Raw genomic sequence first — 24625 nt, forward strand, 5'->3', positions numbered from 1 at the left:
TACCAACAACCACTGATGGCAGACATAAAGCTTCCCCTAAATTATTAAGCATAAAACAGCAGACTGTAATATTTTGCTAAACCAAAGTACAGACACAGACAAAGATGTCATTTCAATATTTGAAACCAGCAAGTTTAATTTAAAATAAGAGCAAACCAATAAGCTCAGAAAATAGCAATGTGTGAGAGGAAAATTACACTGCTAGAGAAAAAAGTGGAAGGACTTAAGAAATTTATAAAAGTAATCTCCAAGTGGAAATTAGAAATCAACCCCTAGAAACAGAATAACACAAAAGAAATATTACTGTCCACTTTCTAAATCAATATAACACTGCTACACGACAGAATTACCATGGTAACTCAAGTAAAAAGAATAAAGCAATTCTTATTATTTCAAAATAAAATCACAGCCTGAAGCCCAGCTTTTATTACAACTGCTGATAGATCGCTGGCTTGTATTTATCTGAAATATTGCTTTTCAATCAGCTATTTTATGAATGTACAAATTTCACTGAGCAGCCCACTTAGACTGAATGCTTAAAAACCCCCAAAAAGACTAGTCAATGAATCGATTATACATACGCATACTTTTTTTTTTAAGGGAGTCTTATTATATTTTTTTTTACTATCCAAATTAAAGAGAGATAGGGGAATGAGCGAGAGTAAGTTAAAACCTTGTTTAGTCTGACCTCTCTAAATTCCAACTTAGATTCCCTAGAAAAAAACAGTAATAAGAAAGAACAAAGAGGAATAACAGCCTACCCTAAATACTGAGCCCCTGTACAAGGACAGGGAACGCGTGTGCATCAGGGGGTGTGCGCAAACACACGCATAAGAGACATATCTGTCCCCTCCTGATCAAAGGAAAAGAGAAAACACTGTCTAAATACAAAGTTGCTCAAGGACGTTTTGACTTGCCCTGCTGAGTACTTCAGACATTTAAAGTATTGTTTGTACAGCTTGGAAAGTGCATCAAGCACAGGATACTTGTCTGCATTGAAGCCACGCTAAAGGCAGAGCTCAGTCAAGTTTCCCCACGCCTCCACTGCTGGTGCCACCTTTTAAACACATTAGTGCACGGAGAAAGCCAGCAGGTTACCTTCTGCTCCCTCCCCCCGGACGTTCAAAAGAGCATCGATCAGGAACTGAAAGCAACAGTCCTCTTAAAAATAACAGCGCTCCTCCTCTGCCCCTGCCCCTCCAGTCCCTCCTTCCTCCAGCCACAGCAAACACTCACTGGATGCGGGGCAGAGCTCCATGGGACCTTGAAGCAATTGCACGGAGAAGCAGCACGCCAGCGGGCTAAGAAGTGAAGGCACCATCTACCAAAAAAGGGTCACTAAGGAAGTGCCTGTAGACTGTCAGGATGCTTTACAGCACAACCTTACCTCATTTTTCTGTTGCACGCATGAAACGGCAGAGGGGAACGCAACCGACGCTTATAATCATGGCAGGAATCGGAGGGGAATGTAACCGGTGCTCATAATTATGGCAGGAAGATAGGCTAGTGAAGGTTTTTCCTCAACAATCTGCAATTACTTGGACTGAACCTCAGGGACGTGAAAAAAAAAACCACCCAAAAACTGCCTTTTGAGAGGAGACCAACACAACTGCCCCCAACAGTCAAGGACAGCAGTTGTTGCAATAGCACTCCATCCTTCCCAGGAGATCCAGAAGTTATTTCTCCCTTCTTCTGCCGAGCTCTGACCTCCAAACCCAGCACGGGGGAGCAGGCGAGGTGGGACCCAGGCCCAGCACTGTGCCACAACAAGAGATGGCGTTGCAGATCCCACCTCCTCTTTTGCTGGGCAGGGCAGAGAGAAAGCAGAGCTGAACAAATCTGGGACAACTTGCACAGAAGCCCACCCATGCCTCGGGGGGGACAGGCACATCCCCCAGGTACCCAGGGAAGCTAACTTGGGGTGCACAAATTCCTTACTACTGGAAAAACGCTTTGAGGATTAGAAGCAGCAGCGATATGCCAAGTATCATAGCTGGAAGTAAAGACAAATGCTGCAGCAAGAGCAATAAGCCACCTGCCAGCTGTCTTTTGTATCAAAATATTTCAATGTTCTTAGAGCTGCTTAATTTCCCATCTCGCTCCAAGTCCAGAGGAACTTTGTGGGTTTCTAGTTTTGCCATGCAGCAGTGACATTGCTCATTATTTTTAAAATAGATTTAGAAGCTGTGATCACACTCAGCTCAATCTAAAAGTATGCACTGTCTTTTAGTGTAATGTGGTCCTTTGCCGTCTACTGCAAATGGGTTTTAAAAGCAATGGTGGAAACAATGTGTGCTTAATCTGAACGTGGACTGCAGAGAGGTCACACACTCAAATATCCTGTTTTATGTGGTATCTGGTTGTATTTTAAAACACTCTTTCTAGAGACTTCAAGCCAGCTGAGGTCACAAACAATCATATACAGATTAGAAAAGGGAAGGAGCTGGGGGGAGCGAAGGGGAGCCTTGTCTGACACACTGAAATAGGACACTCTAAATTGCACTTAGTATTTCTTTAAAAGAAAAAGTGGCTAAAGTAGTAAGCTTCAGCAAAACAGTAAATACAGGGGTGGTTAAAGAGTTTTTATTCAAATAAAGTCTTGCCCCAGGAGATGGAAGGAGATTCTTGAAATATGGAGATAGGATTTTACATGTGCTAAAAGCATCAGTGTGACACTTTTTGAAAAAAAATGAAAAAGGGGGGGAGGAAAATACCTTCGTTGTTATACATGACAAAATAGCAACTAAATGTTTGCTTTGATCCCAGCGCATAAAGGGTGAAGCTTTTAGGCAAGGAGCGGCAGGTGATCTCAGCTCTTCTGCAAGTCCTAATGCTCCTAAAAGCCACTCTTCCAGTTTCTGTAATTGGGCATCAGTAGTTAATGTAGTATTGACTGCATTACATGCTCCTGTGCATCCTCTCACTAATGCCAATTGCATCACCTTGTACATTTACCATATTGCTTAGCCAATAGCTGTTAAAAGCAATCCAAATCATGAATCATATAGGAAACTTTTAGCAAGACACGACATCCAAAGGAGACAATTTACAGTTGAGTTAATCTGGGTACATTAGCGAGACATGGATTCAGGAAGACAGACCAATTTATGTTACTTTAGTTTTACCCTTTATTGCTTTGTATAGGCAAATGAATGGAAGGGCATGGAGTAAAAACAGATATAAAGGAGTCCTTTTCAAAACAGATCTCCATTCAGTGCAGACAGGTCAAAGGGTTTGAGACTGATGCTTGGTTGGGGCTTTCATAACCATAACAGGGTACTTACAGAAATCATTTTCCACAAAGGAGTATAAAGATAAATATATAATGGATTCTGAATAATGTTCAGTACCCACCCCCACTGCAAGTACATTAGGCAGAAACCAGGGTGCTCAACATTATCTAAGGCATGGCCTATCCACGAGTCACCTGCCCTCAGGAGTGCCGGGAAGAGGCTTTACACAAGGTCCCAGGTAGGTCTGCTCACGAGCTCTTTCAGGTGGGAACCCAAGCAGGAGTGTTCTGCAAAACACACCAAGGCTCACCGGCTCAGGCCAGTCCTCCACCCATAGATCTCTACCGTGTCACTCGTCAATATACAGAAAGCACAACCTTCCTCTACCTGCGTGACTCGAAGGGATTGCATCCTTTTGAAATGTATACCCATCTCTCCGGAACAGAAGGAAACGATACAAGTGTTAAAGAGGTATTGGTTAACTCACATCAGCTGCAAGGTAGAGCCAACCAGGAAACAAATTAGTAGCAAGTTCCCTCTGAAAAAGTACATTTTACAGAACAATTTCACACTGGATGCTTGACCAAAAGATGCATAGCAAATTGACATAGCACCTTTCTGCTTTTCTGATCAAGCTCAGTAGTGCCGGGAAATAGAGGAGATGGGGAAAAAAGGACAGCTAGGGAAGTGTGCTGTTGCCTCATCTCCTATAGGTAGTGAGTAATTTGCAATATTTTTGGAGGGGGAAGGGAAAGAAAAAAAAAAAATAAAGAGCAGTAAAGGAAATTTAGGGGAAGCAATGGCTCATCAGCCAAAAACTTTACAAAAGAAAAACTGAACTGCATCCTTAAATATTGAATTCCAAAATACTGGAAACTCTGGTGTTATAAGCCTGGTTTAAAAATGATCATGATTCCCCTTTGAAAAGCTTCCAGAAGTCCCTTCGAAAGAGTTGCACATGCAGGGAAAATGCCAAAACAAAACATTTTCACTAGCTGATCAATTTAAACAGCTGTGGTAAAGCTGCAGCCACTGGCACCATCATTAACAATTTAAAGCATGGCTGCTTTTGTCTTCCTTCCCAGTTACATTCTCATTATGCCTTTTTATTTATTAGAAACACAGTCCTCCGGAATACATTTCTATATCTCAGATCCATAATAAACAGAGTAGGAACATCCCTGGCTTCCACTCAAATGGATGTTTACATTGGTGAGAGGGTTAATCGTTTAATTCTGATCCAAGTTATCTGCAGTTGAGTCATGAATATGCAACAATCATCCACTTTTTCTTTAAGAAAAACTAGAACTGTTGAAATCAATAGTTTAAAAAGAAGGCAAATATTACTTCATTGCCCAAATCACCCTTTCAGAGTTTGATTAGCATGCAAGGAACTCTGAACACTGGCGTAAAGAATTCAGAAATGTTCAACGAAATTAAAAAACCCTCTAAATTTGGACAACAGCATCCATTATCTGCTTTGATGTGCAATGTATGAAGAAACAAGTTTGCAAGAACATTCACTGGAAAGGAGCGTTGAGCATCTGTTTGCACAGATAGTACCCAACATCGCGCTTGAAAACTTGGGCTCGAGAGTCATCCTGTTGGAGGACAGAGAAAACACACACACACACTTACACACTGAGAATTAAAAAACAGTAGCTGCAGCGAATTGTTCTCAGACCATCTATAGGTTTAATTATGTTAATCTAATAGTGAACAACTTTCATTTTCAATCGCCCTTCCCTCCACCCCCAAGTCTTCAGTGAATAGGAGCTACATTCACTGAATAAATCATTCCCTGGCAACAGTTACGCACATTATTGAAGTTGGGGGCAGTGATTTCTATAAGGTTTAAAACAATGTCTATGTATTCTAAATGATGACAGTTCTGTCCAATTTTAAAAAGATATAGACCCATTAGAGTTTTATAGTTCAGCATTTAGCAGCATCTGCAGTGCCTTTTTTATTCTTACACCACAACACTTAATGCTTGATACCATTATTCTGATTTTGAATTGATTTCAAGTAAAATACCTTATTTGCCATAAACTTTCATATTCTTTACCTAAGTAAGACTCCTCACAGATGCAATCAGTCATAATGCTAAAAGAACAGTTTGCCTTTAGCAGAAACGTAATAGTTCATGCTAATGACAGCAAAGCAAAACTTTGAGCAGCAAGCACATTCGCAAAGAGAGTAAAACCATCTCTAAACACAAAGCCTGAAAACCTTAAGAAAGCCTCCAAATGAAATCAATTAATCCTCCAACCATGATAAATTTCTTAACCATTTAAGAAACGTATTTCAGACTCTGCTGTAACCCTTTATCACCAGACCTAATGGATTACTTTATTAATAATGCACTGCTCTTAAAAGGAATTTTTCCGAAGATTCTACCATAAGAGAGCATTTTCGGAATGGCTATGACAAACAGGCTGACATGTTCACATTGTATCTATTAAAGATAATAAAATTTAACACTAACTCCAAAGAAGACAAATTATGTTCCGCTGCCAGGGTATCAAGCATCCTTTCTACTTTATTAAACCAAAATTAGAGCAAACTAATTTCCAAGAACCAGCTTCTTCTTTTGCCCTATTACCCAAGCTGAAAAATGTTGCTACGCTGTTTTAACGCTTGTTACGTCAACCAGATAACCATCACATCTCACCAGCATCTGGGAACGAAGAACAATGACACCCAATACAGATGCCTACCCAGATCCTTCAGCTATCTAGTCTGAGCAAACACTAAGAAGTATTTGATTGCCTGGCAGCAATACATCTATACAAAGTAGTTTGCTATTAGGCCCACTAACTCCTTTCACCCCTCTTCTTCCCATAGGATGAGTTTGCATTAAATAGAGATGCAAGTTATCAGTGCTCCAACTACAGTACCTTCCTTTTCTTGAAAAGGTTTAGGCAATTACTTCACTATCTCATGGTACTCTCATGCCTCTGTATTTGCCATTTCCAGGAACAGGGGGCACCTCTAGGAAGACTACCTGTAGCTCCACACTTGGTCAGCTTTGGAGAACATTCCAAATTTTTTTTTTTTTTTTCTTCTCCTTTCTGGCCGAACGAAGTCTCATGTTTATTCTGCTGCCAAGTGTGCTCTGGCCTTATTCAGATTCCTGCTTTTACAACCTTCTGCCTCCTCTTCATAAATATATTAATCCATTGCTGTACACTTGAGTCACAAAAGGACAGTGTCATGAATTAAAGCCAGACCAAACCTCTGAAATTACACCAAGACCACGTGCATCAAGATCAAGCCCTCAAAGTAACAACAGGTAACCCAACTAAATAGGTAAATACAGGGTCTTTGGTGACATGAATCAAACATTCTTTGAAGAGGCTGATGTCCGGGAAGACGGGTAGTGTTTCTTTATAAATGGGAAGTTAAGACAACAACGGACCACAGAGAAGGTCCAAGATAAAGGGACATAGGAGAAAAAAAGAAAAAAAAAAAAAAAAAAAGAGGCAGCTTCAGGAATGTCAGGCAACAGAAAAATTCAGTTTCATGTCATGTGAGGAAAAAGCCAGCCTGCCATTTCCCCTCCTCTCTCTTGGCATGATTCTTCAATAGGTATATCTGAGAAAGGTACGTTAAAAAGAAAACAAAGACACCAGCAGCACACAGAACAGCTCTTCTTCCTATATGGCACTATTTCATACTAGGCTTGTGCACAACCTGGACGTGCCTTATTTTTGTGCGTATAATTTTTATCAACAGAAGCAGACTGTCAGGACCCATCTTGCTGGAGGTAGATATCTCTCCATATCCGTCTACCTATCTATAGGCACCCCCGTATGGCAGCTGGCATACTCACTCGTGAAGTCAGCCCGAGTTCTGCTGTCCTGGCTAGGGCGCTGTGGCACCATTTCTGTAACTGCCATTATACAATCAATTTCACTGCTTTTCTAATTCCAAATGCTGCTTTTCTTTCCTTCTGTGCAGGGTAAGATGGGCTGTTACACAACAGGGAACCCAACTGCTGCTACTAATCCAGTTTCAAATTACCTAATATTCATTGCCCTAAATACCTCCCATCAACCTAAGACCCGTTCTCCAACCCCAATGCACACAACCACTGAGTATCCGTATTTTTCTTTTCATTTTTAAAGAAACTAAGGAAATTTTTTTAAAATAAAACCCAAGGTTTGCATACGGGTACATGTTAAGTGGAGTCCTCCGATATATTATTAACTTGGCCTACTCTTGCGATCTATTTAATCAGAGTTCTGCTTGAAAACACAAAGGATCCGTGATTTGGGGTGCTACTGTCTATGCAAACATCGGGATGAACACACAGCTGATCAGTGTTTTTATAAGTGCACACACACTCAATAATTTGGTTGAAGGATACTATGTCTAGTTAACACAGTACAAGTTAGCTAAAAGGAAACTTTCACCCCCTACACACATAACAAAGAGCCATGATTTCTATTAGTGCATTTCATACCATACACGCTGATTACCAGGCTGTGCTTCATTGTTAGCAGAGATTACAGCTGGGATAAGCTGCAGCTTTTTCCTAATTGCTATTATGATGACCGAATTTTTGTTTTGTGTCAAGCATTATTCACACATTATACTCCAAAATTTGATCCCTCCATGATGCATTATTGATTCCATGCAGGCAATCATACCGCAGCCAATGTGAAGAATTAATTTGGGCTATTCTACTTGATTTGCATTGCTCCATCATAGCAGAACATAGTTCTATAGGGAAACACAAATTGAAAAGGAGGATTTAACAAAATATGGAAAATGCTGCTGTCCTTTAAAAGAGATGAGTCCTAAAGAGGGGAAAAAACAAAAAACCCCGAACCCAGCACAACACGTGTGGTCCAGAAAGAAATAAGGTCGGTCAGTCAAATTCATCTTAGTCAGAGGAAGGTTACAAGAGTAGCCTTATGCCTCTAATAAAGTAAACTAGCTTGCTTCAACTTATATTGCCAAAGAAAACAACTGAACACCTCTGAGAGCGACACTGCTTCAAAGCCTTTGAAACCCTGTTAGCTTCATTTGTTTTCCCAGCATAAGCAATACCCAACCACTTAGCGTGTCTTTTATCCACAGTCCAGTCAACTGCAAAGCTGATCTAGAAGATGTGTAACAGATGCTTCACATCTACTTCTTTTTTTTTTTAAATTCTACTGTGTTAACAAAGAAACTTATGATATCTCAACAGAAATAAAGCCCAGGATTTATTTGACTTTTTTCCCTGAATAAGATTGTTTCACAGTTTTAGGATTCCAACTTAATTAGCACAGAATAAATTCAAAAGGGCAAGACAACTTGTACACAGGCACTGACCCCACATTGGTCAACCCTTAGTCAAAATTTGATCGAATCTGTGTACAAGAGGGCACTGATAATGACACATTTCTGCTTGGTCTCACATTTTAAAGGTGTAAAATCTTTCTGAAAAGTCCATTCACATTTTTTCATTGTCCCAAGTGCTTCACACCAGAATGAAACAAAACCTCACATCCCATCCCAGAAACTAGATTCAAATTCTACGCTCATGAATACACCAGATTGATAATTTTAGAAATCAAACTTATAATGAGATAAAGACTTCGAAGTGCTAGATGTAAAATATTGGGTAGCATTCCCCCCTCACCCTTTTTTGGGAGGCAAGGAGGTGAGAGAGAGAGAAGAGAAACTTCAGTAGAAGATCTTTGGTTAAAAGTGAGCATCCATCCATTATTTTCAATAGTCAAGCCTTCTTTCCTAATTTTTCTCCAGTACAGTATTAATTCAGTTTTAAAATACCAGAAGACAGATATGGGTTGGGGAACAAAAATTATATCACTCCAACTTATTAGCGTTGGGCAGCTTTCAGTACTATTCACAATACGTGATTAGCACCAATCTGACACAGGAAAGCAAGTGACTTTGAATTACAAGGTTTTTTTCTCATAAATATTTTAAAAAGCAATACATATATTCAAGTAAAATCAATGATACTGCCAAAATGCTCAACTTCCAATTTCTCCAAGCTCTTTGGCTCCCTGTGGAAAGTTCTTTCCTGTCTACAGTCTTGCAAATATTCAGTAATTTCTTCTACTTCCAAATGACAACTGCCTATGACTTTCTTTTTTTTTAAACACTTAGAGTTTCCTGAAAAATATTGTAAGATCAGAGAATCCAGCAATACTCCCATTACACGGCACACTTCATCCATTAATAAAGGTGGAATGAAACAATGAGATAATAGCTACAAATGTGCGTTAAAAGTTAAGATGTAGTTCCCGCTTTCAATACACAAAGTGCCACCAAGGTGGAGGTCTTCGGCAAGAGGCAGCGCCATCGATGGAAGTCCATCTGGATGGCTACAGAAGCGTTCTGCTCTGCCACAGTTTTAATCTTTGCTTACAGTGTACAAGTTATGAGGGAAGACCTAAGCCACAAAGCAGCCTTGGAAAAACCTCATTAAAAAGTTGTGATTACACTTACCACATTCGTCCTAGAAACTACTGGTGACTGAGCAGTTAAGTTGCACGCCCTGGTAGGCAACGTGCAAAAGAAGGCATCAGGTCATTCAAACTACTAACGAACACTGTCTCTTATTCTTTGCATCAATTCATACCCCTTAGTCATCCTTGATAAGGACTAGTCAGCTTTAGAAAAATAACTATATGTGAAGTCCCAAAATAAGTCAAGCTCTCCTTCAGCTTCATTCATTAAATTACCTCCCAAATGAACCTCCACTTCTGCCATTTAGAGAAGGGAGTAAATTCTTAGAATAAGCCAATGCTTTTTTGCCAGAGCAGCGTATTAGCTTATTGTCATTATGTTTATAGCTATGAAGAAAAGCTGTGAGAAACAGATATTAAAGGCGCACATTAAAGAGACCCAAATGACATGCAATGAAAAGGAAAGAAAATCTCAAAATTAGATTTACAATAAAAGCTGTTAAAATAAACAGGCTAAAATGGATATATTAGAGTAACTTGTAGAAAGAAAAATCTAAATAGATATAAAAAACCAAAATCAAGCTGTTTCTGCTATGTCCTTCAGCAAATAGAGCCTGGGGCAAACCCTTCTCGACTGGTTCGATCATGCCAGAGAAGAGAGATAAAAAAAAAAATAAAGAGCAGGCATGCTTTTACCAACACAAGAGGAAAATATCAGCAGCTGAAAGCAGAGCACTCTGATATGCACAGCGCACATCTGTTTCAAAACTATTTATTTCTACATTAGCAGCGCACAGAAGACACCAAGCACAGGCTTACACAATCTCAGCCCACCTACCGTCCTCCTTGTCCAGCACCATCATCTCCGCAATCAAGAAAAGTCCGGGGACAGATGCTTCTTCTCCAGCAGCCTCCGCTCAGGGGAGAAGAGAACAAGTCTCTGGGAACACAAATGAGCTACGGTACAGCTGATCGTCCTTTAGTAGCAAGTGAGCTCTAATTACCCAGTTGTCCAGCTTTTAACCTAGATTGCACTCAGTTAGAATTACACTCAGAAATAAAGCACTTTGCAGATACAAAAGCAGTCTCACCTACTTTTGTGCCTCAGAATTGCAAGGAACTAAAACTGCAATTTAGAAAGAAGGGGGATCAGAGCTGTTTCTTTGGTTCTCACCTTCTAAATGGCTCAATTTACACAGTATAATCTATTTTAATGTAATTGCATTTGATAGCTCATAACCCTGGCTGTTGCAACTACACAGCTTTCAACCTTATAAAGTGTTTTCCCTTTGGATTTAAGCAGAATCTAAATCTAAAATTATATTCAGAGAGGGTAGAATACCTAAGCCTGACTAGTGCTGCCTCTGTCTCTCAATTTGTGAGCTTTGCACACTTGCTATTGAATAAATGCACGTATTTCCCAGGGACCCCTCTCATTCTCCTGTCAGGGTTTCCTGGCGAACTGCAGCCTTCCCAGCTCAGCAGCACCACCTGCAGCCCGGCCCCGGCCCCGGCCCCTCCGCCGCGCAGGTAGCGGCAGCCCCGGCTTCTCCCTCCCGGGGACCGAGCCACCGGCCGACCGGGAAAAACCCAGGAGCGGAGCTTCACAGCCTGCGGCTTAAGCCACCGCTATTCGCTTTGTGGTTTTAAATGCCTTGGTCCAAAGCAGGGCTGTTATTCCAGATTTGCTCCCCTAAGAGCGGGGATTTTGTCTGAAACCAGCCGGTAGGTTCTGGCAGGTCAGAGACTCGAAACTCTCCGCAGCGGATGCCGGCAACCCAGGCTGCGTTACACCAGCCCTGCTACTCGCAGCTAGATTTCGCACGTCTGTTGTGACCTAAAACTTGATAGTAATTTTCTGTACAAATATTTTGGGTTTGTTTTCACATGTACATATTAGTTTCAGGGAATACTCTGGAGAATATAGCTCCATTTTCACTAGGTCGATATTAAAATGAATTTAACAAATCAAATGCGGTACAAACCCGTACAGGTTTGCTCCGCTTTTCAGAGATGCCATCAATGCCCAAATATAAAGTGACAAGTTCGGGGCCCACATCTTTTATCCTTCCTCTCGCAACTCAAATCCTTATTCAGACAAGTCATCTGTTGTCTCCGATGGCGCTTGCAAGGATTGCGGGATCAGAAGCTTCGCTACCAAGATCAACACCACCATTTCACTCATCTCTCTCTTTTAATCCGAGAAAACATTTCATTCCTGCTTTAATGATACTTCTTCCTCCCCTTTACAACTGATACAACGGTACTCTAAAAAGCATGATAACGGGCTCAAGTTATATATCCTTAATACCGATTTTTAATTAGATTCCTTATCCCCAGCTGAAGTGGCTTTTCCTTCCCCCTTCATTCAGAATACTTAATCCTAACAGTCCTTGAGCATATTTGATTTTAAATGTATCATTTTACATTGAACTGTTTTCACCTAGTACTTTGAACAACTCCCGTTTCCTAGTAATACTAGTTTGCAAGTGTTGAATATGTATTTTAGTGTAAGAGTGCAACCACCATAAATAATCATTTTAAGAAGTATCACAAGCTAAAAAGGAGGAGGACTTTATCCCAAAGATTAAAGTCTAATAGCTAAAAGCATCAGTGCAAAGAGTAACAAAACCACAAGCTTTCTAAATCGGAGGTATTTTGATACTTCTAATATACTATTGGCCTCCATTAGAAAATGGTGAACTCCAAAAACGCTCCCTCTCTCTGTTTGCGTACTCTTCAACCCTATCACCTTCAAAAAGGATAAACTTACCCTAGAATATATGGTATATTTAAGATAATTAAGATTAAAATTTGGTAATTATAAGAAAGGCAGATTTTTGGTAAAGATGAAGTTAGCCATTGTCTACCACAGCTGACTTCTGTGGCAGAGCAAACTAGCAGACATAACGCACTTGTAAAAAATACACAGTACCGGATCGATGTACGTTTTATTCCTTTACTGCTTCAGCATGTCATACAGGCTCAATTACTCCCTTTGCAAACGGGTATTTTTAAACGCTTTATCTGCTTACTCATTTCACACACCAACAACAAAAAAAGTTTTCTAACCCCCAACACGTTTGTACAGCAATTAAAGTCAACTACAATTAACACAATCTGTTGGAATTAATCATGATACCTGATGTCAGTTTACTTTTTTAAGCAGAAATCTGGTCTTTGCAATCAAAACATTTATGTATTTGAAAAATATCCTAACTCTCATTATCTTGAAATTTATAAATGCACTGCATGGTGCGTAGGTTGGCTTGCCCACAGCAAATTCAGCAGTGATTTAGGCAGTGGAACTGACTAAAATGCAAGCCTTGAAGCTTTTCACTCTCAACCTTTCTTTCCCCCCCACTCCAGCTCTCTTCTCTCACTTCCTAACATTTGTTTTGGGAAGATATTTGCCAAAGTTCCACTGTGAAGCGGTATTTTCTAATATCAAGTCATGTTGCATCAGTCAAGTTATATTATGTCACTTCAAACAACACAAAATGATGTTACCTCCCTGACATAACTTGATGTGATGCCACAACACATCAAGTCAAAAACATTATTATTGTTGTTATTTTTTCAGTCTGCCCCTTCATCCTCAATGATATCTGTAAAGACCACAGGAAAGTATTATTGCACCTCTACTACTTCTCTCGGCACCACAGAGTGTGTTTGCCAAGGAAGCTTTTCACTCACAAAGCCGTTACAGCAGTTATTAGACTTCATGGGAGATACTGGTACTACACTAGGGCTAGCACATGCCCCTAAGGCACCGTTACAGCCCCGACCCGGGGGCTGGAAGAGCGGGCAGCTGCCTCTGAGGCCATGGCCATGGCCCAGCTTGCCAAGTAGCCTTCAGGGATGCAAAAGTAAGGAGCACATTGCAACCTCTACCTACAAGGCAGCAAGTGTCCTGCTTGTGATGCACCAGGACCTCTGAGAGGGGGGAACATTTCTGAAATCCTGCCTTCTCCACGCAGTAATAACTATGAATACCCTGACTGCTGGCAGAGACCTCAAAAGAAGAAAACCCCTCAAAAAAAACCCCACATGGCAAAGCGTCTTAAAATCAAGGGGAGAACTGGATACTAGCCACAACGCCAGGATTTTTAGATGGTAGAAACCAGACCAGCCTCGGGGGGGGAAGACATTTATGGGAGTAAAACAGACCCGTTTTTATTAACAAGCTCATTCAAGCTTGATTTCAAAAGGGATTGGTTTATTTAGCAAAAGCTTCCATTTTAGTCCATTTGTAACCTATGCAGGTCCAGCATCCCCTTTTAACATTCACAGATGAGCGGGCAAGTGGAGCCCATTTGAATCAGGCAGAAAGAAATGTACAAAGGTAAAATAACCTCTTCATAAAAAGAGTTTCTTCTCTCAACGTCACCTCCTGTCCCCAATTTCTCCAGTGCACTTTTAAAAGTGAGCATAATTTCTCCTCGAGCATAACTACTCCATCAACAGCACAGGAGATTCCCAGGCATTACCGCAGTTTGTTGCTCTGATCTCCACATCCCTCTCATCAGGGGTTTGTTTCCTACTTTACTCCTTTTTAAGTGCACCCCACACTAATTTCCTCTTTACCTCTACCATCGCCACCATTATTCCCTTTTATACAGCTGCTCGTGAGATCTCCTGGAAGGAGGCTGTTGAGAACTGTCTGGATAATCAATGGTTCTAGTTTCATTTCCTTACACCACCATCACTCTGTCCTCGAGCTCCTTGTGTTTAATGAGTATGTCTGCGACACTTGAAAGAACCCAAATACCCCTATTAGGAAACCCTCTTCAGATCTCAGTTTTTCCTCCCAGCTCACCTGTGCCTCTCGCTTCTGCGATGGAGGCAGCATCCTGCTGTTAGCCCGTCAATCAGATTGAAATGGATACAGGTTGGCAGGCACCCTCTGACAGAGAGTCACCGGGATTAAGACATCACCCAGTTATTGTTATTATTAAAGGGTATTAATGGAGATGTTAAAAGCCTTTTCCTCCAACAGTCGAGCAAAATTCAGGGGACACTTGCAATGCACGTCGCCCCCGAAAGTGAGGTCAGAGAAACACAAGCCTTGTTCCACATATGTACACCAGTAAGAAATTAACCTTTGCTTAATTCCTCTGTCATTATTTAACCCTTTTACCTTTGTGCACGGGGCTGAGGGATGAGAAGAGTCTTTCTACTGTTATCTCTCGCTGACCAGTTAGATAAGTTCATTCCCCCTTCTCCAACACACGCGCTTTCAACTGAAGCATTATAGACCCCATTAATAACACTACATCAGGTTACTTCAGAGGGCTTCAAGAAACTGGAGGAAGAAAAGACGCTGGGAGAGGGATTCTCAGCCCAGAGGCATGTGACGAGTTTTGCAGCAAGCTCCCTCCCCACGCACCTCTCTGGGGCAGCGAGCATTTAACCTTCTAGTTGTCAGCGCTTCGGCCCCCTCCCACACAGCCGGATCGCACAAGCGAGCCCATGATTTCTCTTCGTGCCCCATCTGACTCTGCGGTGTCGTGGCAGGCGGACTCTCACCTTTCTGAAGCAGAAACTCCAGATCAAAAGAAAAGGGGAGGGGGGAGGGAAAAGAGGTAGAGAAACAGGAAAAAAAAACAGCAAAGGAAAGCATCTCCCACTTGCCTCTTTAGCCTGGTATCCACTTTTCCGAGTTAAAGCCCCCTGCCAGCCCGACAGCGAGACATTTTATGGCAATTTACGCAATCACGTAAGGCAGCACTGACTGCAATGGGAGCGCGGGATGGCTTTTCGGCACGCCACAGCCTCGGATGCCACCGAAGTTGGCCCGGTGGTGACATACACTAAGGCCACCGGAGCTGACGGCGGGCCCGGTGACAGGGCTGCAGGCGTCAGCCACTTCCCCACCGGCCGCAGCACTCACCGGGGCCGGGGCAAGCCGCCGCCGCCCGTGTCCCCAGCGAGGTCACCGCCGCTCGGCGCCGCACGGAGGGGGCCGGGCGCGGGCCGCCGGCTCGGCACGCCCGGGCGGAGAAACCCCGCACCACCCGGCCTTGAAATCGGCGGCAGCCCTCCGGGGGAGCGGCCCCGGGAGTGGCGAGGGGGCACGTCCCGCACGCACTCGCCGGGCCCCGGGACCCCTTTGTGAGGCGGCGGGTGCGGGGCTCCGCTACCCGCGGCACCGGCGGGGCGATGCGGGACAGGCCGGGCAGCAGCGCCCTGCCGCGGCGCAGCGAGCGACGGCCCGGCGCGGGGCAGCTCCCTCCATCCCTCCCTCCCCGCCCGCCGCCTCCCGCGGTCGGGGCGCCCGGGCGGAGTTGGCGGCGGCCCCGCGCCCCCGCTCCCACCTACCGTCCTCCTTGTCCAGCACCATTGTCCCGGGCGCCGAGGGCGGCCGCCGCCGCCGCCGCTCCGGCTCCTTGGGGGGCTCCCCCTCCAGCCGCCGCCGCGCGGCTCCGGGGGAGGCGAGGCGAGGCGAGGCGCCGGGCCGGGGAGCGGGGCGCTGCCGAGGCGGGGGGCAGCGGCGCGGCCGCCCCGGCGCTGCCCCGGGACGCGAGTTTGGAGCGGGGCTGCGGCGAGCTACGGTCGCGCTGGGCGCCGGAGAGCTGGAGCTGGGCTGATGCACCAGCCGCCTCGCCCCCGGCCCCGCCGCTGCAGCTCGAGTGCCAGCTTAGATATTAAAAAAGAAGGGGGGGGGGGTGGCAGAGAAAAAAGGTGAGGGAGGAACAATATCGGGGGCTGGTTCCCCAGCTCCGTCCTTTTCCAACCTGTGCTGTCAAAAATTGTCTTAATGTAATCGCGTGTGATAGCTCACAACCTCTCCCCCCTTTGCTGTTGCTACTGCAAGAGCTTTCCAGGCTTCTAAAGTGCTTTTCTCTTGATTTCACTCTAAATCTAAAATTATATTCAAAGGAAGGGGGGTGGGAGGGAGGAAAGATGTGAACCTATCACTGAAAGCAAAAACACTTGCCGCCTGCCTCTCTCACTCGCTCGCGCTCTCTCTCTCAATTTATGTGCTTTGCACTTTCTCCTGCTGCTGAATAAATGCACACATTTCCCAGGGACCCTCAGATTCCCCTGTTAATTAAATCAATTCATTATGCTCAGATCTGATTAGCAGCCCCTTCCCCCCCTCTTTGAATCAATTATTCAATACACAAACATAATTGCCTGTGCCAGAGGTGTCTAAGTATTAGCTTATTTAACTCCAAGGACACTAATTACCCCTAGGGCAAGGGAACTTTTCTCATTAATTCTGACAAAACACAAAAGCACAGTTAAAGTGTGTGTGTATATACGTGTGTGAGAGAGAAAATGGGGGAGCGTATAGCTGAGGAAGGGAGGCATTACTCTAACACACGTGTTACTGTATAAATAAACTCAGTTTTGTTTCTACCTTTGCATTAGATTATTCCCCACGTCTCCCCTTTGCTAAACTTGCCCCATCGACCCTCTTTTTTTAAAGTAAGGAACAGATCTGCATCGCAATTGTGGCAGTTCTGGAGTGAAAGAGCTTGCAACCAAATCCAAAAAGAAAAAAGTATGTAGGACTGATGAGGAGCAAATCAGAATTTGCAAATAGTTTTGTTTACCAAAACAGAAAACTCTGTAGCAGACAATCTTCTGTACTTTAAAAACCTGTGAAAGAAGTGGCCTTCTGAAGCAGCAGGTAAGACGATACATAATCTAGTATGTACTGGGAACAGTTCTGAATTGTTTACCATTTGAATTGATGTACTTGCTTCCTACATTTACCATAATGGCCTTGATTTCCATCAGCTGAAGCTGGAACACTAAAAGGAGCCTAGGCAAGACTGATGCAAACCGAGATCGACCATCATTGTAGTATCTGAGATGCATGATTTCTGACTCACGTGTTACCCAAATTTTACCTCTGTGTGAACCTCCTTTAAACAAAAAAAGTGTAAGAAAAAAGAAGTAGTAATTGATTCCCCCAAATTAGGTTTTTACTTTCTAAAGACCTTTATTGTTCATGTCCTCAATGTGCATAGAAGTATTGAAGATTTTCTTTTTGTTTCCTTAGGCAATGCATGAGCTGATCCATTAATCCATTTGGCTTTATATATCAGGAAACTAATATTAGCTCAGCTCATCTATTAGCTTTTATTTAGGTCCCCCCATGTTGCCTTTTTTTGGACTTTTGTTCACGCTGGTTCCCCTTGAGGGGAGACAGACAATTTTTGGCAGATTTCAGGGGAGAAAATGCTGTACATTATCTCACGGGAACGATCCCCTCCCCAATTCCCCGTCCTCACATTCACCCATGTCAAGACAGCCATGATTAAACTTGCTTGTTTGGCAACTCTACCCACTCTAAAGCACACCTTGTATACATCACTTAAAGCCAAGGGGGGGAAAAACACCACATACACCTCCTCTTCTCCCCCACCAAAAACAACCCCTAGCTGAGCTTGCTTGGCAACAAACTTAGTGAGCTATGTTCATTCTTTGCAAGCATAAATATGACTGGGAACATAGAGTTGTGTTTCATTAGTGCAGTATGTTTTTCTGTGAGTACACACATATGAGGATAAAAATGCCTTCAGCTTTGTAACACAACAAACCCCGTTAATTCTCTGGTCTTTAATTTCCACTGTATGGCACATACTGCACCCACAGGAACTTGGTCCATCTAACTCCATGAATCTTTTTTTTTTTTTTTTCTGAAAGAACACAGCAGCACTTGAAAAATACCGACCCTGGAGAACATCATGCATTGACTCATTTCTGAGTGTACTTTTGGTCCTCGAGCCTATTCCTTTCTCACTGTGGCCAAGGAGACTTTTGGGTGCAAAGCCAGAATCTCAGGACCTTAGTATGCAACTCTTGAGCCTTAATTCTGAGTTTGCTACAGGGGTGATGCAATTTCATCTAAACGCAGACTTACCAAGTAGCAGGCATTTGTCTGCATGCACTGAAGCTCAAGGTCACTGTTGGGATGCCAAGGGTAGAACAGGAAGAAACTGAGGAAACAGATGTTGACTTCAGTATCGTTCTTAAGAAGTGATGTTCACACTTGAGCTGAGAGATGTGGTCACTGGAGATGAAAAAGAAAGAGGTGGAGTGAAAAAGCAAGAGAGAAATTTGCACATGTGCACACGCATGAGGGAGCATCACACAAGGGGAGAAAAATAATGCAGAAAAGTACAAACTCCAAAACATTCCATTCCCAAACACACACCCTGCAGTTTGAGCAGTCTGCTGTAATCCTACAGTTACAGTTACGGCTTTAATAAGATTTACAGCTTTAATAAGATGAAGGGATGAACCCCAGTGTAAAGGTCCCCACTTTAGGAAAATGACTTTTTTTACCGTGTGGTGAAGCATTGTTCTGCATGGTTTTCAATTATATCTGTTCAGCGAGTCATTTTAGAGAAATGAGCAAGTTTCAGTAATTTTTGAGCCTCCTTCACCCAGTAGATTGGAAATCTCATACAAAGAATTTTACCACACTTATTTTTTAGTACCTTGACACTAGAGAGGAGCAGCTAGATCAGTCCTTCGAAAAGCACTTACGTATGTAATGGGCACCATAACGAGTGACTGGGAAAACTTGACACAGATCAGTGGCAGAACTGGGAATAAGCCTCAGTTCCCCGACCCTCCGTTCTCCGGAACAAAGCACTAAAGCAGCTCACTGCCCCAGGAGGACCAGACAACACTGTCGCTGAGGTGCCAGTTTGTCATTAATGTGCACTGTTATTCATTCAATTATGGTACCTTACGCACGCCCTGTCTAGGCAGTACTGAGAAGTCATCATGTCATAGCTGTGCCCTGCCTAGGAAAGCTTCTGGCCTAATACTAATTCCTGGTGCGGGAAGGAAGAGGCACACAGGAATAAAAACAGCTATGTGCTGCAGTAAGGCCTAGGGCTCAGACCTCAGTGTCTAACTTGAGATCCTTGCTCACTAGCTGCTCTTACTCTTCTTTTGCTAGTCTCAAGCACAAGCAAGAGAAAATGAAGTTTCTTAAGAGCAACGTGCCGTTCTTACTAAATTGCAAAGGAAGTCTGCCATATACTCAAGTCAAGCCTTTAGCAGACCCGTGAGGTTTCATATTATCCTATGCTTGAATGAGGCAGATGACTGGAGCAAAAACCAGCTAATGACATAAAAGCATTCTTCTACTTTCAGTCTCTCTTAATTAAGGAGTTGGTTAATGTTTCAGTGTTGGGAATTATAAAGCTTCATCAGGGAGGTTAATATGTTTTTTATTTTATCTTTCAGCTGACAGGAGAAAAAAAAAATCAAAACAAAAAAGAAAAGAGAAGGTGATTAAGTCATGTGCCAGTCAGAATCCCACAGTGAAGACCGTATCAGGCCATACCACAGACCACTGCTGCACATGGTGAATTTAGCAGCTATTTCCAAAGTCAGATTTCTAAGCAGATGAGACTTTTTTCTGCCAGTTTAGACACATGGGTTTTATTTCTTGAATTCACACAAATAACCGAGACAATTTGCACAGCTCTATACTAGATTAGCTACAAAAGATCTCTATGTTATTACCCATTTCAGAATCACTTGCACCTACCTTGCTAGTGTCAGAAGAGAGTGACCATGGGCCTGACCTTATACTGCAATTCAGCAGTCCTGTAAAGGAGGAAAATCACAAGTGCTCTAAAAAGTTATGTTCACACAGAACATGGGCTGCAGTTCAAAAGACCACTTAAATACATACCTGAGATCTACAGACCTCAATTATTTCTAAACTCCTGCTTGATCTACTTAACTTCTCTGCCTATACATTGTAAAAATAAATCACTCGATTCCATTACTGTTTTGCGTGAAATGAATGTTAAATATTTTTGTAAATATAGGCTATTTTTTAAAAGACAAAATAGTGTGTTAAAAATACAGCATTTCCTTTGATAGAAGAAAAATGGCAAAGCTTCAAAAATACTACCTCTAGAGAATGAGTTCTTTACCACTGTGATATAAGGCTGGCACTTTAAGCCATTAGGCTTTACAATCTGTAATGACCTTTTAGAGAAATTTACAGCAGATAAATGAGTTGCTCAGAAGTTTTGCTACTGCTCTCCATAGCACAAAGCTAAAAAGAAAAATATTTTTTTCAAAAATAAAAGTAGCAAGACCTAAATTCTTGATTTGCTTTTTGTTTCCTAAGAAGTTTAACGGGCAGATTCTGCCCCTCCAGAACAGCTCAGCTGCCACGAATTCCATAAAGTTTCTTTCTACGGGACAAACTGGCATCAGAATGGGTTTGTGAGTGGGTATGAACTACCAGAGGATCAGGTTGGGTTTGACACATCAGCGTCTCCCCAGTACCAATACAGCTGGGGAGAAGGGCAGGTCTAAGGCAGAGGATGATGCCAGTGAACGTTTAGAGGAGGCCCAGACTCGGAGCTGGGACAGGCTGGCCTCCCCTGGGCTCCAGGGAAAGCGTACTTAGAGGAGATACATCCGTTCCAGGAGAAGCCTCCTTTCTCTTTCTACTTCTTGAAACTTTCCCAGGCTCAAGTGAGATGTGTTCTTCCACTTGTACAGTCAATCAGTTCTCAACAGTGATGTAAAATTTCAGTTCATTTGAAAGTTGAGCAAAAGTTCAGGAATGCACCTTTAGCCCAACCTCGCTGAGCAAGTCAACACATGGGCTCTGACTCTGCCACCTCTTCATACAGCAGTATCTGTGCAGAGTTTCCAGAGTCCTTTAAAGTAAGTGGAAAAAAATCCTTAAAAAAAAACAACAAACCCAAAGCTTATGAGTAAATTCTGGTGACAGTGTTTCTATAATGTCTCTCACTTTCATCTGGACCAATAATTGACTTTTCTGTCTCTCCTCTACTTCAAAGTTCATTGCTACTGCAATGTTTTCCTGCAGATAGTCCTGCCTTTTATTCCTTACTTTAGTGGGTGCGGTAAGTAGACCTGAAAGACAAATCTGGCATCCACACATCTGCCTCAGTTGTTTTATGGAGGAATCCAGTGAGACAGTGTCTGGTTCTGGAGTGACACATGGAGCTCTGGGGCTTGTTGCCACATCCACTGTTCTGATCAGAGCTTATTGCTCCCAGCCTAATGTCAAGCAGAGACTAATCAAATGTGAGATGGGTGATCAGAGGCAGAGCCATGGAGCTGGCTCTTCGTAATCTTTATACTGCAGCAGCACACAGGGGTCCAGTCATGGAGCTAGACCATAATGTATTGTCCAAAAATCCCAGGGCCTTTCTTCAATAAGATACTTTCTTTCCTCACTGTCTTGCTGCTGAAGAGACCAGGCAGAATTGACACAGGATAGTCAGAGATGGAAATACACAAATTGAAAAGATAAAATGCAATTTCAGGCTCACATTGCTTTGTGATGACAATATCCTTAGATGCTGCCAGTGTCCCCCATGTTTTGTGACTCCCTCTGACTCTATTTGGCGTGGGTGACATTTGTCAGGTCTTCATAGTGTCATTCTAACAACATATCATCTAAAAACGTTGATTCCGTAGGAAAATGGCTGCTGGCACAATAGCAGTAGGTACACGCAAAAGATATGGCATGGCTGCTGAAGACACAAGGGAGGAATTCCAGCTATTCCCATGTCACACAGCCAGCGAGGGTCTGTTACACTGGACTACATTTTGCACACGATTTCATCAGCATCCAGTTCAGTCTGAATCTAATGGTGATAATCTTCTTGATCCATTAATGTGTGAGAGGAGAAAACACATGCACAAACCAGAAAGATGAGTATTTTACTTTTTTTTTTTAAATAAACCTGACCTGCGAAATTACAAGATTTCTTTCCCAATCCGAAGACAGAAATAAGTTCAATGAAGATGAAAGTTACTGAAGATCTTCTGATAAAAGCAGGCAGGTGGAGTCTCTAATGAAGGCATACACTATAGTGCACATCTTGCCAACTTTTCTTAAGGAATAATATGTGCACTTAGATGAGAACAATATTGATTGAGGTCTGCAGGGAAAGTTCTCTAGGAAAAATTTTTATTCTAGGAGCAGAGTCCTTTTGGGAAGATTTTTATTTTTTCCTGCTGCAACCTTTCTCCTCCCCTCTCTTTGTGCTACCCAAAGCAACTGACAGCCAAAAAATGAAAAGCCTGCCCTGCATCTAATGTATCTATCAGATTCAGAAAGGAATTTATATACCGGTGCTAAGAATGGCTGCACCATTCTCCTTAGCTGGTAGAGGGCACAGCAGTGTGTAATTAGGACTGGATTACTTTACTCAGAACTGGAGCAGAGAGCAGATGTCATGCATTAATATTGGCATTTGATTCCACACACTTTCTCTGCCATGTTTGCAAAAACAATTTGCCTTCCTATCTTGGATCTTGCCTTGTGTTTACCCTCAGGTTGCTGTAATGCAAACAAAAAGCCACCAGTGGCAATATGAAAGTACATGTAGGAGGACAGGCCCATACAGAGTGGGTGGAGTTTATGATTTAACTCCTAACATAAAACATCAAGTTATTTTCTGATTATGTTGATTAGATTAATACGGCCGGTATGTTCTACTAGACACCAGCTCAGACACAAGGGGTCATGACATTATAATGCATTTGTTAACATAAGCCAACAGTAAAGAAAGATACACCTTATTCCAAATTAATGTTATCTGACACTATCTGTAGTACATATGAGAGATGCATCTCCCTTCTCAAACATAGCCAACCTTTTCTTCACCTGTTTTTCCACACAGGGGGCTTCAGTTTTGATTTTGCTCCAGTTCAACATTTCATACACAGAATCCTTCCAGAGGGCCTACAACAAAATTTCATGCTGTTAAAAATATTGGCCCCAATTCTGAACTGCAGCCAGCTTGCATTTGGTAGCAGCTTTATGGCTGCAGCTGGGTTCTGGAGGTTTCTTAGGAGTAAAAGATGATCTGCCTTAATTTAGGAGCATCCAGAGGCTGCTTACAATGGTCTATACTACAGCAGCACAGAATAACCATAATATACCGGGCAGCACGCAACCCAGCAGACCAATACTGACAAACTCTGGCTTCATATATATGGATGCGACCCAAAGAGAATAACCACTGAAACTCTGCTGCAGTGGTATGTTTGGCTTCAAGACACACTGTTTGCTTTACTTAGTGATGGAGGATGCACATCACATCCAGACCTGTAACACCAGCAACACACCTGTAACACCCACTTGCAGGTGGTACCACCTGTTTGTATCGTGCAGGGCATTACCTGCAGACACTTTGGGAAGAGCACCGAACTCCTCTATCCACACCTATGTAACCCCACCTCTACTGCCTCTCTTCTCTTGTGATGCCAGCCACTGGGGAAGGGAGCCTGTGTGACTGCAGTAACAGGTCACAGCTGAGAGACTTGGAAGATGTTGTGCTTGTAGACCACCAGGTCCATTCCCCACAAAAAAATGTCCCTTTTTTTGCCTACTCTACTATACGCAATGGTGGCAACTCCCCTAGTCCTAAAGAAGGGCTATGTGTTGGATATCCTAACAAAATTACAAATGACCTTACCAAATTAGGAAAAGACTACTGAAATCCGATGGGCAGGTTCACATTCTTCTGGTCCATCAGCAAATGACAGAAGTGCAAGAACTGCTATCCTAAAACAAGAAAATAACTGGAGTGAAACGGCAGTGGTTGCCACAGTTCTCTTTAAGCAGGTGAGAAACTCAGTCTGAAAGCTGTAAAGATAACTACAGAAATGATATCATTCTCTCAGTGAGAGCTAGGAAAGCTTCTCTGCTCACAGGGAGGTCAAGAAGTGAGAGCCCAGTGGATCATTTGTTGCGTTTTTAATGCTTCATGGCTCAGGGTCAGTCAGAAATCCCTATCCTAAGGTCATGGTTAGGGCAGCCTGGAAAACAATCTTGTTTCTTTTCTGGTACCGGTAAGGCCTTGCTCAGGCTCTGCTGTTTCTCTCTCTCACAGCAGATTATTACAGCCCACTCCTCCTGCTCATCATTCTATAGTTAAATTCACCCTAGACGCTGACATTCAGCTTCTCCAGAATCAC

At 42.9% G+C, this 24625-nt stretch overlaps 1 protein-coding gene across 1 annotated transcript in view; it reads right to left on the reverse strand.

Annotated features, from left to right (window-relative positions):
• Positions 1-16072, reverse strand: part of LMO1 (LIM domain only 1) — a 62190-nt gene extending 46118 nt beyond the window's left edge. Inside the window, exon 1 of the mRNA XM_075162777.1 lies at positions 15986-16072. Within this exon, the coding sequence (XP_075018878.1) occupies positions 15986-16007 (22 nt within the window). The 5' untranslated portion in view covers positions 16008-16072. The remainder of the gene's footprint in view (positions 1-15985) is intronic.
• Positions 16073-24625: the final 8553 nt, after the last annotated feature.

Source organism: Calonectris borealis, chromosome 14 (genome assembly GCF_964195595.1).
Source record: "Calonectris borealis chromosome 14, bCalBor7.hap1.2, whole genome shotgun sequence".
In the NCBI taxonomy this organism is placed as follows: domain Eukaryota; kingdom Metazoa; phylum Chordata; class Aves; order Procellariiformes; family Procellariidae; genus Calonectris; species Calonectris borealis.